Source organism: Sphaerodactylus townsendi, linkage group LG08 (assembly GCF_021028975.2).
Source record: "Sphaerodactylus townsendi isolate TG3544 linkage group LG08, MPM_Stown_v2.3, whole genome shotgun sequence".
Classification (NCBI taxonomy): Eukaryota; Metazoa; Chordata; class Lepidosauria; order Squamata; family Sphaerodactylidae; genus Sphaerodactylus; species Sphaerodactylus townsendi.
In genome coordinates, this window is record NC_059432.1 from 33,002,016 (window position 1) to 33,020,444 (window position 18,429).

Consider the following 18,429-nt stretch of genomic DNA (forward strand, 5'->3'; position numbering starts at 1 on the left):
GTGTTTCACCACTGCTCACACTGTTTATTGGCATTTCTTCTGGATTCTTGAGCTCTGCTAACAACTTTAGATATTGCTAAATAGTGACTCTTTGGCCCTTTCTGCACAAATGGAATAGACCACAGGTGTCAAACTCGCGGCCCTCCAGATGTTATGGACTACAGTTCCCATCATCCCCTGCCAGCATCATCCTGGCAGGGGATGATGGGAACTGTAGTCCAAAACATCTGGAGGTCCGCGAGTTTGACACCTATGGAATTGACCGTCCCTGGGAAGGCGTTCACACAGCCATGCTCGCGACGCCCAGGTGGCATGGAAATGCCCCTTTTGAACCTCGTTCCACAAGTGAGGTTTTTCAAAGGGGCGCCTTCCAGCAAATGGCAGCGGCTGGAAGGCAGCGTTTCCCTCCCGCCTCCCCAGACCGGCTTACCTTCTCCTGCTGGCTCCTGTCGCGCTGTGGAGGCCAGGGGACACGCCCCCCTGGCCTTTGTCTCCAGAGCCGTTGCTCTGACCAGGGGGGGCATGTTCCCTGGCCTCCACAGCACGACGGGAGCCAGCAGGAGAAGGTAAGCCAGTTGGGGAAGGCGCAGCCTGTGCAAAGGCTGTGCCTTCCCCTGCGCCCCTACTGGGACCATCTGTGCGAACGTTCCCGGAGGGGGGTGCATTGGCATAATTTATGCCGATGCACCCCCACTCAGTGCCCGTGCGGAAAGGGCCTTTGAAACACTTTTGAAAGATTACAAGAGTAACAATTTAGCAATAATCTTTTCCACCTCTCTGTTAGCCACTGATTGGTAAATTGTGTTGCAAAGGTCAATTTAAAAGCAGAACTACCCATGACAGAGTTGCATGTAGGGTTTCAATTTCATATTCTTTCCCCTCAATACTGTGTGTAGTAATACTTAACCCACATCATGAAATTTTGCATTTTTGTGCCCTGACAAGAGCAACCAATGAGAATTCTATTGAATGAATATAATGTACCTAAGATATTAAAACATGAAGAGACTCCAGACAGTGAACTTGCTTTGAATCTTCCTCGGATCAGTATAAAGAGTTTCATTGTAAAACAAAGAGTTGCTGTGGGAAGCAGCTGATACTCCATTCAGAGCTGTAATCTGAGTGAATGTGCAGGAGATGAACCAACACATAAATACATGATTAAAACAAGTTAAGACCAAAGCTTAAAATAAGCACAAAAGATAAAAACAGCAGCTAAAAACATCGGGGAGGAGGGAGGAATCACTGTGGGAATTTAAAGTGAAACAAAAAAGCAAAACGAATCCCATCCATTCAATCTTATTCTTTGCATTACATGTGCATTTTTTTCTTTGACTTTTATGATTTTGTACTGCTTCCCTTTTTTGTTTGTACTGAATTAAACAAATGGTCCACATTGTCTGTTCTGACTGTCAGTGGCCCTCTAGGGTCTAGATCAGTGGTGGCGAACCTTTGGGCACTCCAGATGTTATAGACTACAATTCCCATCAGCCCCTGCCAGCATGGCCAATTGGCCGTCCTGGCAGGGGCTGATGGGAGTTGTAGTCCATAACATCTGGAGTGCCAAAGGTTCACCACCATGGGTCTAGGTATTTCATATCACCTGGTCCCTTTAACTTTAGGAAACAAGAATTGAACCATAGACTATCCAAACCCTCCCCTTTGGAATCAACCACATGCTTTGAATCCAACTCATTGTCCTATTGTGACTTAAGAAAATATTTTAACAAAAAAAAATTATCTCACCACCAATAAGAAAGGTGTATACTTTTCATAGCCCACATATTGTCATGAAGCTTTAATTATGTCAAAAGTGGTTTTTTTTATTAGCCCTTGATTTTTTTTAAAAAAAAATAGTTCCTGGAGGTTTGTCTTCTAAGTAATGAAAATTACCTGCCTTCCTCATACTCTATCCCAAATCTCCAGGCATCCTCCAATCTGGAGCTGGCAACCCAACCGGCTTAGCCCCAATGCATCATTCCTCAAAGGCCAAAATAAGCCTGGAAAGGGTTCTGCTTCTCTCCCTGCCTTTTACTGACAGAACCAAGCCTTAGAACACTGTGGTTACCTAACAACAGCCAGTGAGGCAATACATTACTTAAAGATACAGGTGCTCCTTTGATCATTTTTGGGTTTCATAACCCCACCACAATGTTTTGTTTTAGATTTCACACTTTTCTGGAAATCTGGGACCCTTTTCCAGTTTGCAGAAAGATCTGTATTGACCGTTTACAGCTCTAGTCACTTGTCTAAATATTGAAAACTTTGGCTGACTATGCCAATAGAGTAGATGATACAATATGATACAATACAATATAGTAGATGATTCAATACAACAGCTGATGTTGAGGCATCCAGTAAAGTGATCCTCAAACAAGCCACCTACTTAAATGTTGAGCTTTCACTTCTTGTTGAGAGTTTTATTTCCATTCTGATCCTCTAGTTGTAGAATTGCAAATGGTGTCTTGAATTGCTACAACGAAAGTATGACCGGTAAGGGACTGCTGCTGGTAGATCTCGTTGCTAGGCAACCTCCTTCTCCATTGTAGTTTCCAGGCAACCTACTTCTCCATAATTTTGCATATAGTTGTAAGAGCTTGCCATATATCCCTGACTATTGGCCTATATCTAACTGTACATAGACATAGATATTTCCTACACAAGATCTTTGTGTGTGTGTGTATGTGAGTGCTGAAAATTTAGACATGTTTGCATTTAAACCGGGAATGTGTCCCCTGAACACACCTAATTGCCACAATTGCTGGGATAATTTGTGCTTTTGGCTACACATTCTCTTCTAGATCAGGTGAAGCACACACACACACACACACACACACACACAAACTTGTATAATGTGAATCTGGTAGCTTGGAAGGTGCAGATTAGGGATACAGTGTGCACACTACTAAACAGATGATCAATAATATTGCAATGCCAGTCAAGTTTGATTAGCAGAAGGACTTGATTTCAGCACCCCATCCTCCTCAAGTGTAGTCAGTCCTTTTCAATTTGACTGCAAGGATCAGTTTGGGACAGAAATCCTCATGTACAGTGAGGTGTATGCACACACAGAGATTCCTGGGTTCATAGGCAAGGATTCTGAGGTTGGATCCAATACGTTGTATAGGAAAACAGAGCCCAGTTAAGCCTACATGCATTGTCAGAATTACCATTGGCTGGAAAATTGTGTTAAAATACAGCTAATTAAAAATCAGCATTTAAAAAATATTGATCAGACTGGTTTCAGAAAGGATATATCTAGCCATTGGTACAAGAAGTAACAAAATGTTTATTAAATGATTGTTTCATGAGCCATTATATCTCTGTGAGGTGATAATTATTTATCTTGAACTAGAATGATGATAACAAAGAACATTCTGTGACAGATCGTACTTGGACTCAGGGAACCTGAGTTCAGTCTTAAGTTCACTTCAGGTGGTAAGAAGAAAGTGTGTATTCAAACTGAGGTCTATGGTATTCCTTCAAGGTCCTGACATCCCATAGAAAAAACAGTATTTTTGGGCTGCCCTAGTATAGCAATCCATGTAGCCTCTATTAACAAATCAAGCCATTTTGTCTCCAGGCTACTCTACCTGTATTGGGAAAAAGAAATCAGCACAAATCATTGCTCTTCCTCCTAGAGAGGATCAAACCAGTAGAATCCAACCAATAATTTTGTAACTGAAAACTATTTTATATTCTATAATTCTGGTTATTTTTAATATGCGTCATTCTCAGACTAGGTCAACTGTGTAGTAGTTTCTTACAATTTGATCTTTCCATAAACTCGCTCTGCTACTTCCATAGTTCAGCATAGCCCACTCCCCCTACCACCTGAATTGATGAACCTTCACATAATGATTTAAATGTGTGATATCATGCTGCTGGTTGCTTGCCACTGGGAAGTAAACTATTCCTCATCTGAATAGGAAGCTGCCTTTAATTACTACAGATATTTGGATGGCATTTCAAATTAGAAGTGAAGTTAGAAACGTGTGGCCCAAATCCCCAACCTTGGCCGTGTTTGGGGATTGTGAGGTGACAGCATTTGGACCATGAAGGTTTGAAGCTGGACCACAGACATGGCACAATCACTGATCTGCCACCTCCAGTGCTCAGCAATCCTTCGTTGGCATTGATGAGGGAAACCAGAGAAGCATGGGGGTGATATATAATTGTGATTCACCCATTCACTGCTGCTGCATGGACCAGCAATCCTTGCCTCTGGCCACGTCCAGCAAACAGTTTGCTTAGTCTGTATCTTTCTTTGTCCCTCCAGCTCTCTTGCCACTGGTCTCTTTTTCCATGGTGTCCTCAACCGCTTTGAGTGTCCCCATTTCTCAATATTATATTATAACATTAATTGAGTGATGGTGACATTATGCAGAATTCTTAATATGAATGTTTTCACTATAGTTCAACCTGTTTGAAAGGCCCTTTTTGGAAACAACATTGTTAATTGTAAGAAAAATAGAGGAATATACTCCTCTTTCTCCCCATCTCAGCAAACATTGTGGCGTTTGCCTGCATGTAAAAGCATGCTTTCTCTTTTTTGCTCCAAGATTAAGGTGACCAGCCCGTCTCGACCTCGCTGACACTTTCCACGGCTTTTGCGCTGATAGCGTAGTCCCGCATCCCACGCCGGGCTTTGACATTGTCCCGATAAGGGCTGTGCTCCTGCAGCAGCGCCCACATGGCCGCAGGAGCATTCACTGCCTTCTTGGCGGCACTCCCCGTCAGGAAACATTGAAGCACCCCAGAAGGCACTCCGCGGGCAAAGCGCCGGAGGGAGCGCCTCCCGCGCTGCGCCGGTAGCCTTCTGGGCCGCTTTCCTGTTTCCCTGGCTGGGGAGCGCCGTGCTACAGTATTAACTCATGCGGCAGGCGCACCACCCGCTTTTCAATACTAAAAATCTGGTCACTTTACCCAAGATATAAAATCAGCATCTTGTGGATTGCTGGTAAGGCTGCCTCTGAGCAAGTACAAAGGGCACAGCTTCTAACTACCTTATATCTCCCCTCACTCCAATACACTGTGTCCTTTGAGTGTAAGAACACATGTGAGTAGGATTTGAGTCAGTTTGGTTTCTTAAACAGGAAATAAATGTTCTTACTAAAGATTAAATTAGAACATATACACTGAAAACAACTGTCATAGCCAAGAGGTACAGATCTAAGGAAAATGAACATAAAACATGAATCTAGCTAAGTTACAATACAGTTACTTCAGAGGGAGCAAACATATTTCCACTCCCCCGCTCCTTGCTGCCTCACTGTCAAAGAAAAATGGGTCCCACAGGTCACAGCATCATGGGTATGTGTTTGAATCCAGAACAAAGAAAGATTCCACCTTTTAAAACCTCTGCCTACTTGGTGAAAACTTCCTCCTCCCACCAATTCAGATTTAGAAATCCTGCACTTTGTAGGAGATACTCTAACTGTGTCAAACAGGTATTTTGGCATGTATCCCAGGTCTTACCCACCCACCCCACCCCCAAATCAGGTTTTATGATAACCAGCCCAATCATCTCCTCCTTCGGCAGGTGGGCCAAATGGACTTTACCACTTTGAAACCCAATTCCTGTCTTTCCTGATTCTTCCTCTCTTATGGAAATAAAGTTGCTGTGTTTCAGGGTCCCCAATTGTAGCATAAGCAAATACTTTAAATGTTTTCACTGGTCCCTCAGGCTAGCAGGGCCTCACTGGGTCCCAGTTGATGTGTAATCACCTCCAGTACTCAGGCAAATTTACTTAAGTTCATGAGATAATCTGTTCTGGACAAATTATGCCCATTTCCTGATGTCAGCCCTCCTCCAGCAGCAAAAGTAGAGGGAATAGTAGTATGAGTAATAGCATTAAGTTATTGAAACAAATTTGGCAAATGCCCCTTAGAACAAATGTGCATTTAAAATCTCATTTATATGCATTCATTTGACATATTTTGAAAACTGGACAAATAAAATAAACTGACTTTAATGACCCCTTACAAAATTGCTCTTCAGCTAAGATGAAGAGAATGAAGGATAATAGCAGCAGGAACCTCCAATGCTGCAATTTGATGTTAATGGCACATTAAAACTCAGTTTTTAAAAGCTGAAATATTGTTCTGTTAGGGTAGGAAATGTTAGGTTTTGGCATTTCAATCTGTCTGCTTCCAACCTGAAAGCCAGCTTGTTTCAGGAAATTAGGCTGCCTCTGTGGGTCTCCTTGAAGAACATTCTGTGCTACAAACTTGGTAGAGGAGAAATATTGGTAGAATGGTGCCAAAATTAACAAGCATCACTTGCTAAGGTTGTACCAGTGGGCTAAAGTGGTTTTCCTCAGTTTAGACACTGAATGAAAAAGGAGACCTTGGAGCAGCAATTTGCTCTGGCAAAGGTGAGTAAGCCTAGCTTAGGGCATAGAATCAATGAGGGCATTCTGTGCAGTGACTTCAGACTGCTCGGTTTTAGACTACAAGGAGGCTTTTCGGCACTGTAGAGGCTGAGGAGGTTTGCTGTTCAAATATAAACCACCCTTTAAAGAACGAAATGAATGAGGAGAGTACATATGTGAATCCCAGAGCTTAAAGGAACCTGAGGGAACATCTTGTCCTTGTTTCCTACCTCAAGGTAAGATGCCATGCATTTAAAGTATCCCTTGCTGATGCCTCTCCATTACTTTCTTTAAAACCTCAGATACTTTGTTACAATGCTCATACATTTGGAGATTGTTTTCAACTGAGTTATAGTTTTTGTGGCCAGACTCTTCTAAGAAACGTTTTGTCTTCCCCTCCTTGTCTCCATGGTATTCTGATTTCACAATTCCAAGAGATGTTTATGCAATTTTGAAAGATTTGATTGGCAATTTGAGGTTTTATTTTTAACGCATTTGTGCCCTGGGGATTCCCCCATCAAGAAACTACCAAATGTATATACACTTTGTTTTGATTTTAAAGTGTCAATTGGACGTTTGGGATGATGTCCCCCCCCCCTCTTTCCCCCCGTTTTGCAGCACTTTAAAAAAGCAGAAAAGCAGCATCCACAAATAAAGAGAAGTCACGTGGTCACTTTAAATTCTACCTAATAGGCTTTTTCTGACCTCCAATTCAACTGTTCACATCTGTGAATGAAGAACCAGGAAATATTTACCAAGAGGCTGAAATGGTACATGGAAGGATAAGCACAACTAAGATATTCATCGCAGAAGAATAAGCCTGATTTAATTGTGACACTGGCAGGACAAAAGAGCTTACCCATGGGACTTGGTATTTGCACAGCATCTTGTTTCAACTGGGCAGCTACATGCACAAAGCAAACAGGCGTGTTCAGTTAGCATGCCAGCACAATATCCACCTTGGTTATGGACTTTTGGCATGCTTTCTAAGCCTGCATTGCTACTTCGCACGGATAGCAGCCCAGTCTAAACAAGGTGCCTACAGATACAGGCTTTCCCCCTTATCAGTGTCACATAAATCAAGCCCGGCTGTGACAATCACCAGGGGTGGAGCACTGGCAGCTATAGTCACAAGGTTAGCTCTATAATGAGGTGGTCTGAGGTAGCAAACTCCAACAGCAGAGTGGAGGGACAGGGGGTGGCAATCTCCTGTGCTGCCACCAGCCAGCCAGTCAGCCAGCCCACTCACATCCCCTACCTGGGTGCTGAAGACATACTCCTCCTTGCTTTCTCACTGTCCCAGCCTCTTTAAGAGCCATTTGTGCATACCAGTTCTTGAGTTCTTATGAGATTCCTGGTTCTTGTGAAGTCAGTTGTCTTTTCTGAACATTCGCTGTCAAAATAATGCACAAACTCTTGTGGTAGTCTCACAAGAGTTCAGGGAGGCCTACGAATCCATAGGCAAGAAGCCGTATCTCTTCCAACTGCTGTATACGGCTGCTGGCCGTGCCTGTGAGATGTGGGAGAAAGGGCAGTCGCTGCCACCTCCAGTGATAAAACCGTTTGAGCCAACATGCTTTCAGTCCCCTTTTTCACAGCCTTTGTCATACATTTAAGAACCAAGGAAACTTTCCTCATTTCTCTTGTAGTAAGCTCAGGTTTCACTGGAATGAAAATGCACATTGTTCACTATCAAGACATTTTATTTTTATTAATTTATTTTATTTATAGCCTACCTTTTTTACTGAGACTCAAGGCTGATGAATGCATGACATTCATAAAAGTTATACATAAAAATGTATTTTTTTTCCATTGGAAAGCTAAATTGTGTTTATATAATTAATGTTACGTAACTGTTCCCAAACTCCAAGGCTTCAAGAAACATATTCTTTCTGGCACAACACATATTTTTCTATTTGTAATCTGAGCATGCAAATCTTATGTTTGTAATTTAGACTTGGAATTCTTTTGAGGTCCTCTCTTCAAAAGTTCAGATGTGTGCCATGACTTTTTGGCTATGCACTTGTATTTTTGTTTTCTTTGAGATTTGGATTCCATCCCATTTTAAGATCCTGAATAATTAAGGATTAAGCTAGTATTCCCTGGTAAACAATTAAAACTTGCATAATCCTGATCAATTTACCTAGATTGGGGGAAAAAACAAATCACAGCACTGGTGTTAGCTATCTGCAGACATGACAACAGGAATTCAGAACTGAAGTGCTAAAACTACAAAGGGATTTCTTTGGAGGAAGAAATGAGAATGCAAATTCACTCTGCACACAATATAGCTGCCAGGGAGTTTGCCTCTTTGAGAATGATGCAGCAAAACATGAACTAAATAAAAGTAGAAAGGGAGCTTGTGCTAGAATTTCCTGTGTGCTAAAGGATTCTAATAGCATACAAGTTTTCATAAATGTACCTAGAAAATTTGTAGGGTTTTTGAAGACAAGCTTCAGAGGGAACCGTGTAGTAACAAACTTGCTTGAGTTGGAATATGATAAAGTTTTGTGAGCTGGCATAGTAAAGTGGCTACGAATTTGAACTGACAAGTTCCCAGCTCAAATGTCTCCTGTTTAGCCTTTGCCAAGCCAGTGGCCCAATTCAGAAATAATCTCCAAACCTTGGTTTGGTTGATATGAATGGGCTTTATACTTTAATGTTTCCTCAACCCTCTTGTTTTGTGACTTGCATTCTCCCCTTCTCTCTTGGTTTGTGGCAACTGATGTTTGCTGTGGCATTTGAACTGGGTTATTTTTACTGGCTGCAAACCATAATTTACTTCTGAAACAAGTGGAAACCATGGTTTGAAGTAGATTGCCACTTTTGGCATGGAAGAAAATTACGATTAGTGGTAACTATAGCTTGTACAGTTGAGAACCATGGCAAACTTTAAGGACGAAAGAGGAGAAGACTACATGAAATACCTACTCACAAAAGGAAAAGTAGGATTTGGCTGTGATGTCTCAACTGGCCAGAATATTGACCTCAATCACTGCATCTACAATATGGGGATAAATCTTTTGATTTTCTTTCCAGAGTCATTATAAAAATTACAGAGAGTGTATATGTGACACACTTTGATTCTCAGTAAGATAAGGTACACAGTAGCACCAATAATCATAATTATTAAATGATTGACAGAAATATTGGAAAGAGTTGAATCCTAAAGAATAAAAATCATAGTCCAATCCATGATTTGCTTTGTGTGAGGTGCCTTTTTTGAGAGGCCATCTTTTTTCATGAGATGAAATTATCCTAGAACACTCAAACATAAATAATCTGGTAAGGCAATAAACAGACTTTCATTTTTAACAACACTGAGGGAAGAGTAGTTCTTCTAAAACAGTTGTTTTCAACCTTCCTAATGCCGCGACCCTTTAATACAGTTCCTCATGTTGTGGTGACCCCCAACCCTAACATTTATCCATTTGACAGATGGAGAACACTGATGCAGAGAGTCGTAGGGCCGTTCGACCCCCAAAGGAGTCGTGACCCACAGGTTGAGAACTGCTGTTCTAAAAGTTGTGAGCACCCTCTTGCTTGCTGGCATCAATGGCAGTCATCTAACAGCAATTAGATCAATTGAGTGTAAGTCAGTATGTAATCATTTACTCAAGGTGCTGATAACATTTCTGCCTTGTGTTTCAGCATTCTGCATACTATTGAATACAAAGTGTAGTCTGATTTGGCTGCAGTATCTGATTTTAGTCTTGGAGAGAATACTTTTTGGTCTTGACAAGAGTTTGGCAATGATTTAAACGTGCAGAGGGCAGTTTTTGCTCATTTACTAGGTTGATGTTTTCTTCATAATGGAGCATGTTTGTATTGGAGGTCAAGTGATCATTTGTAATAGTGGGTCTTTCAACTTCTGCCCAATGATTCTAAACTGGCTCACGAATGTTCAACCTTGCTGGATGCTAAGGCAAGTTGATCATAAATACCAATTACTGTTTGGCTGTTAACAAGCATTGTTTAGCTATGAATTCCATAACAGAATGTTGCTGTGTTTCATTACTTGAGCATTTTTTCCAGGCTGTCCTTCAGAGGTTCTTGATCAAACAAAGCAGTTTCTCTCAAAGACTATCTGGAGAAGGGGAAATTCTTATGATTCAAGTGCTACATAGCTGTTACTTAAAGGGACCTCAGCAGAGTGTCTCGGGATCTCCCTTGATACATATCCTTCATCAATCTGATTGCTTGACGAGCTTTGTTGAAGGAGTCAACTCGGAACTTGCATGGCTTTGCTTTTTGTGTGTCATAATTAGATAATATAGCAGCTAGCCTCTCACTGTCTTATTGCTGACTCCTGGCACCTGGTCTTTCCGTCCACTCCCTAATTCTTTCGCCCCAGAGATAAAAAGCCAGTTGTTGAGAAAATCAGTTCTATATGACAAGGATAAAATAGACTTAATTGAATTGTGAATGGCGACAAAATAAGGAGCTGAGAAGTGAGAAAAACAACTGCAGCTAGTTTGACACTATCTTGGGTCCCATGTGTTTTCATTCTTGATTATTGGAAAATGTTGATTTAGGCTAGAACCACCAATAAGACCATCTGTTGTTTACTAATCATTTCCCCATAATGAGTATTTATTGCATTTCAAGTGAATCATCCTGGAAACAAACAAAATAGACAGGCTCTTTTGTGCATAAGGTTAATAATTGTCATTTCACATCCTGTCTTTTTTCAGTTGGCTCCCGTCCTCCAACCAAGCAACCGAACACTACTCTCAATGTGTAAACTTGCAGTCTGCACCCCTCAGCAACCTAAAATGCTGGTTGTAAAGGAGGGAGCTGTGGTGCAGTGGAAGAGCCAGTGTTTTGCATGTAAAAAGTTCCAGGTTCAATCCTTGGCACTTGCAGTTAAAATAACTGAGTATAGGTAATGTGAAAAACCTCTTCCTGAGAGTCGGGAGAGCTGCTGACATTTTAAGTAGACTATACCAATCTTGGTGGACCAATGATCTGATTCAGACTAAAGCAGCTTCATGTGTTCATGCATATGTTATGCTATCCTGGGGCACGCTGGGGCCTTTTGCTACCCCCCCCCCGAATGTTTGTCTGGCACCATATTTGGCATATTTTGGGAACCAGGCAAGGTCTGACCTCTTTGAGCTTTTGCTGATTGGTACCCCAACTCCCCAGATTTCTGAATTTTATCTTGCTGTGTTGCCTCAGATTTTATCATGAGATTTTTTGCTCCAAAAATGTTTTCTTCCTGTAATGGGTATCAATAACTCCACATGCACTCGTTTGTAAAAATTGCAATGAAAGAATACACACACTAGTGTTTCAATGAAACTGCCTGAAAAGGGACAAAATCTGTGATTAATTGGAATCTTCTTACATCTTCTAGTCAACATGGCCAATGGTGATGAATCTAGCCAGCATAAATGCATGATTATATCTTGCAAATGTTTGAATTGAAAGATAATGTGCAGTCTGAAATGGAATTAATGGTTCTCAATTATATAACAGAAGGCAGCATACTCTGTGGGCTTTAATCAAGTTTCTCAATAATCAGCCTCTTTTATATGGTCATTGATTGCTCATAGATTGCTTATAGGTAGATTGCTTTCATATGGTCATTGATTGCTTTTTCTTCCCTATAGATTTTTTTAAAAACAGGACAAAAGGTCCAATGTGTTCAACTTCTCATCAGATGGTTTGAACCAAGATTGGACTTAATGATCAGCCATTAAACTATGAAGAGAACTTTTCTCATAAGTAAAAAAAAAATCTAAGAATGCATCTAAATGTAAAAGCAGCTACCCAAGCCAAATTTAAAACTGAAATAAAGTTAACTTCCAGTTTAAGAGTCATGGAGGGGACAAACCTTGGAATTTAAAAAAGTTGTTCTCAATTGTATTGAATCAATAGAAGGATTAGCCATGTGATCATGCTGCTGTTTTTATGATTTGTTTAATGTTTATATTTTACGTATTGTTGAAGGCTTTCACAGCCAGATTCAACTGGTTGTGGTGGGTTTTCCAGGCTGTGTGGCTGACCATGGCCACACAGCCAGGAAAACCCACGATAACCAGTTTATATTTTATATTGTATGTGTGTGTATTTAGATATTGTTGGGCAGAAAGGTGATATATTATACTCAATGAATAAGTAGATGTGCTAATGGATAGAGAAGCTAGATTGTCACTTGAAACAACAGGCTTGGACCCTAATCTGTGAATGGATCTCTTTATTAAAAAATCTCCTAGTTGTGGTTTCATGGTTCAATCTACAAAGGATTCCAAATGTCTGCCTTGTGAAGTCTAACTAGACAATTTGTTACGAATTTGGGAGGAAAGTTAATAGTTCTTTTATCAGGCACCAACTTTATTGCAACAAAACCCAGAAAGGACATTGATTGACTCTCCAGGTATACCAAAAAATAACTTTGTAAATTATCCCCAAGGGGGGAAAATACTTCAAAGCAGCTGATAAGGACTATCCAAGATCCAAGATACACAGAGTATTATGAACAATTGACAGTCACTTAAGGGGGGCAATGCAAAATTCTCAAGATCCTGAGAACTTACAAAATTTTTGAGGGAAATTTGGGTGAAGGGGAAATTTCCAAATTTGCTACTTGTATTTATTTTTAGGTATTGTCAATCACAACAATAAATATTTTCCTGTTTTTTTATGTACCTTTAGAATCTTCAGAGATCCACGAACGTGGTGTACCAAGCCCATCATGTTAGTAGGAGCAAGAGAGGACAAGTTGTGGGAACTAGAGGTGGATTTAGAGGCTGTACAGTATGGCTAACAGGTATTGCATTCCTAATTAATTTAGTAAACTGACATAGGAGAGAGTTCTTTATTGCTGTTGCAGTTGCACTGAAATAACTGAAAATTGCAAATATGCCCCCTAGCATCTAAAGAAGGCATAACTAGATCGATTATTATAAGTTGCATATGTGGGAGAGAAAATTCCACTCTTCGCTTCAATATAAGCAAGTGATCAAAGTTATAAAATGCATTTTAAATATACAGTCTTAGCACTGTAAATTGTCTCAGACCAAACACAAACTCAACTCAGAACAACAGACTGAGTAACCAGAAAGTTGAGACAAAGGACAAAAAAACTGTCTGGTCATGGAATATCCCGTTTTAATACAATCTCTTTTAAAAGCCTGTAAACTATTTGCAGTGGATCACTATCATTCTCAATTTGAAGATGATCAGAGGTTTTGTTTTTAGATATCAAAGGTAATTTTTTTGGAGAAAAGTGGGATAGAAATATTGTAAATAAATGAAGTGTAGTTGAGCGTAGTTGTAGTCCTCCACTAATGGGGAGAAGCCTCAAGAGATGAAATTAACAGAATTGACACCCTGTGGCTTCTTTATTATTAAACCACCTACTTTGGGAGGGGCTATGGCTCAGTGGTAGAGCATTTGCTTTGCCATGCAGGGAGTCCCAGCTTCAATCACTGGCATCTCTGGTTAAAGAATAAAGTAGTAAATGATGTGAAAGATCTCTACCTTAGACCCTAGAGAACTGCTGCCAGACAGAATAGACAATACTGATCTACGTAATGCAGCTTCATGTGTTGACATGAAGTTTATATGGAAACACTGCATTTGTTTTATATACTTCCTGTTTTTACTAGGTCTTTCTGGTGCTGGTAAGACTACCATTGGGTTTGCACTGGAGGAGTACCTCGTGTCTCATAGCATCCCTTGCTACTCCCTGGATGGGGATAACATCCGTCATGGCCTGAACAAAAATCTTGGTTTCTCAGCTGATGATCGAGAAGAGAACATCCGCCGTATTGCTGAAGTTGCCAGACTGTTTGCAGATGCCGGCCTGGTTTGCATCACCAGTTTCATTTCTCCTTTCGCGAAGGTAAACCTGCTATGAAAATGCTTTCATGAAACTGTACTTTCTCCTGCCTTTTAGACTGCTAATTTTTCTGTCTTTTTTAAAACAAGGGAGGCTTATTTTAAGAAAACAAATTTTGCATGACCTTCTGAAACAGAAATACTTCAGGAAATAAAATTAAGTCCTTTGTTTCAATGTAATGTGTCTTCAGTATGTTAAAATGAAGGAGGGGAAATTATTCAAATTTATAACCAAATGTTGAGATCAGTTATAAAATATACTTTTATATAGCACCTGCACTTATGTAATAATAAGAAAATTATTACATCATTTATACCTAATCTTTCTTCACAATGGGAATTCAAAGCAGTTTACCGTCAGGCATATGTTTCCTAGGTGCCTGCTAACAGGAAACAATCTCCTGGCAATTCCTGCCACCACTTGCCAACTCTTGACTGTTTGACAGGTGGGGAGCGATCAGTATCTGTATGATGACGTCACTTCCTGTGTGATGTGGAAGCACTGACATTGCCCTGAGGGAGATGCTTTATCATACAGTTTTGGGCAAGTGCTAGAGTGTCTCCTCAATGCGATGCCAATTTTTTTTTTAAAAAAACCCCAAATCTACTTGTCTCTTGTCATTTCCTGTTGTTTTTTCCTCACACTATCTACCCCTGCATTCCTGAGTTATTCCCTGTCTGCTCTGCTAACTTATTCATTGATACACTTTCACTGGCTATATTCAGGAAGGCATGCAAAATATTCAGAGGGCGTCTTATGTGTGTAAACTTTTGTCATATTTGGCTGTATTTTAATCTGCATTTATTTTAAGCTGTGCACTATTTTTATTCGTTAAATGGAATCCTGTGTTTTTGTATCCCTGCAGCTTCTTCTTGCATTGTTAGCTTCCTTAAGTCTAAGGAAGTAGAAATTTTCATTAAGCCAGTGCAGGAGGTCCCAGGTTTAACTCTTACATCTTTAGTTAAAAGGATAATAGGTTATATGAATGGCCCCTTCTTGAGACCCTGCAGAGTCACGACCAGTCTGAAAGTACTTACCTAGGCTCCTTCCACACATGCAGAATAATGCACTTTCACAATTGTTTGCAAGTATATTTTTGCTATTTTGCAGTAAAATCCAGCTGCAAAGTGAATTGGAAGTGGACTGAAAGTGCATTATTCTGCATGTGCAGAAGGGATACTTAACGGACTAATGGTCTGACTCAGTGTAAGACTGTGCCATGTGTGTTCACATGAGGTTTAGATGGGTTAAGAAGGGGTTTCTTAAAGGAAAAATAAGGAAAATGAAGCAGGGTGAAAAGTGGAACGAAGGATCTTGTATGTTATTATCACTATATTATACGCTTCTTTTCCATTCTTTTGCATAGGATCGTGAGGATGCACGGAAGATTCATGAGACAGCTGGACTCCCTTTCTTTGAAATCTTTGTGGATGCTCCTCTAAACATCTGTGAAAGCAGAGATGTGAAGGGCCTCTACAAAAAAGCACGAGCTGGAGAAATCAAAGGTATGATGGCCTTTCCCTCCTAAGGGCTGCAACACCTCCTGGCAAGAAATTCTCAACCTGAAGCCTCCCAAAAGAACATACTGGTTTGAAAGAAACATTACTATAACTCCTTGAGTCCCTAAGGCCCAAGTTCAAAGTCTAATAAACTCAAAATATAAATTCAATTTATTAAACTAGAACAGAAAGCATTTGTGAGAACATTCCCAAAGATAGAAACACTGGTTCACTAACCATTATCATATAGCAGAGTCCTCTTCACAGTCCCTTGCAGACGGCACTGTGTGTTCTTTCTGAGACCAAGTCTGCAGCAGGGTCCCAAAAAGTCCTTCTTGTCACAGCAGAATGTCTTCTTGGAAAGACAGCAGATGAGTCTTCCAGCTTGGTAGTTGCCCTAAAAGCAGTTCCCTTTTCTCCTGGCAAGACAAGGTGGGGCAGTTCTGTACTAGGGTGTTTCAGTGCAGTTCTTCAAGAGTTCAGCTATGGCAAGTCCTGTCCCTTCCTCTCTCTAGTCCAGGGGTCGGCATCCTTTAGCATCCAAAGATCCATTTGGCCCCGCCTCCCCAAGCCCTGCCCCAACCCTCCCCAAGCCCTGCCTTCAGCCAAGCAGGCGGGATAGACAGCAGCGGCGATGCCAACGATGGCAAGTTGCACTTGGAACGCAGCGAGCGTGCCTCCTTCCCCGACCCCTCCTTCCTTCTTTCCTCCCTCCGGCATTCTTTCCTCTCCTTCCCAGGTGCCAGACGAGGGAAGGAGGGGCAAGTATGCCAGAGGGAGGGAGAAAGGGAGGAAGAAAGGTAGGGAAGGGAAGGGAAGGGAGGAAGGAAGGAGGGGCGGGGAAGGAGGCACGCTCACCGAGTTCCAAGTGCAACTTGCTGTCGTTGGAGTCACTGCTGTGGAGCCATAGTATGAGGATGAAAGAGCCGCATGCGGTTCCGGAGCCACGGGTTGCCGACCCCTGCTCTAGTCACTGCTGCTCTGAAGAAGAATTTCTCAGCTCTCTCCAGGTACCACAGTTGCGATGAAAGATTGTTCAGTTCTTCCAACTACCAAATTTAGCTCTTTGTGTTCTGCCCTTTCTCAGCTCAAAAAACAATGCACTTTAAAGAAGACTTCAGTACTACTCAATCAATCTCCTCTTGTTGACTTAGCTAACACAGTGTTGCTTTAGACTACCTTTTAGTGTTGTGATGAATCAACACCGTGCCACATGAACCTTTGCTAAACATGCAAATTACCAAAAGCCTATACACATATCTTCTGGTTTGTCCTGGCCTGAAGTCTATCAAACTATCTGTAATCTACTAATCAGACGTAGGCCTAAAATTTCTTTTTCAGTACAGACTACATTACAATACATTGAGTAGGAATAACTGTTGTGCTGCTGAAAGATATAGGGGGCCTTCCATGGCTATGTCATGGTCCGCTGTGTTGCTATAATCCTGCCTCAGCTGTAGTGCACTCTTGTGCTTTAAGCAAAGGTGGAGTTGTAAACCCATGGACTCCAGTGAACCTAGAAGAGCATGACTCTGCTTAGGATGGCACTGTAAATGTAGGAGATTATAGTGTATCAATAAATAAATAAATGTTTCTCCTCAAATTCTGGACATATAAAATTGATCAACTGTCTCCTGCAGCTGATACAGTAATTATAAACATCATTCTTAAACACTGACTTCCTAAAAAAAAAGAACGTATGATTTTTTAAGCATCTAATTTCTTTATTATCATCATAACCAAACAAATTGCTAATGTTTTATAGGATTCACTGGAATTGATTCGGAATATGAAAAACCTGAAATGCCAGAACTTGTGCTGAAAACCAACATATTTTCAGTATCAGAGTGCATTCAGCAAATTGTGGAGCTCTTACAGGAACAGGTGCTCTGTTTTTGCCTCACAAAATCCAAGTGCATTTTATTTGTAGCCATTTTCTTCAAGGGGTACGTTTCCACTTAAGTCTTACATCTGTATTTTCCGTTCCAGAACATTGTTCCTCCTGCTGCTATCAAAGATGTTCTTGAGCTGTTTGTACCAGAAAATAAGATGGAACATGCACGAACTGACGCCAATACTTTGCCTTCTATGAAGATTACCAAGGTAGGAGGTAGAGCTTAGAGGCAAGGTTTCTGTAGCAAAACAAGAAAAAAATGAGAGCCATACTCTGAGATCCAAGAATAATTGACTTACCCTCCTTTTGGGAAGTACAGTCAGTTACAGAACAGAGCAGGTTATTCTCAAGAGCGGCATTCACTCTGTGGAACAACCAAAATCTGCTTGGCAATTTATTTATCTGTTTGATTTTTTTTTGTCCTGCCCTTTCCTGACTAAGGTCCAGCTCAAGGAGACTAACAACAGTTAAAATACACAATTGAAATAAATACTCTACATAGTGTATACATTAATATTTTAAAATATTACCCAATGTAAAAGGCAGCGCCCCCACAAGACTTATATCACAGATCCCGTTCCTTCTCTGTAGTGGTTCTCATCTTGTGGAAGTAGGCTCTCTTAGGTAAGGAAGGCACCATCTTTGAGTGTTTTTGGGAGGCTCTGTAAGGTCATTTCACTGATGAGGGGGTTAAACTGCAGGCATTTTCTTGGTTAAGGGAGATTCAATCTTTCAAAGGTATGCTAACTCCCTTGTAAAGGCTGTGTTGAGCCATGAGAGAAAGTGGGCTATAAATATTTTAATAGATTTGTT

The 18,429-nt window shown here is 40.9% G+C and overlaps 1 protein-coding gene across 2 annotated transcripts in view; it reads left to right on the top strand.

Annotated features, from left to right (window-relative positions):
- Positions 1-18,429, top strand: part of PAPSS2 (3'-phosphoadenosine 5'-phosphosulfate synthase 2) — a 53,441-nt gene that overhangs the window by 15,982 nt on the left and 19,030 nt on the right. For both annotated transcript variants that reach the window (XM_048507051.1, XM_048507052.1), the window contains exons 2-6: positions 13,035-13,149; positions 13,991-14,226; positions 15,590-15,728; positions 17,488-17,606; positions 17,712-17,825. In XM_048507051.1, the coding sequence (XP_048363008.1) occupies positions 13,035-13,149; positions 13,991-14,226; positions 15,590-15,728; positions 17,488-17,606; positions 17,712-17,825 (723 nt within the window). The remainder of the gene's footprint in view (positions 1-13,034; positions 13,150-13,990; positions 14,227-15,589; positions 15,729-17,487; positions 17,607-17,711; positions 17,826-18,429) is intronic.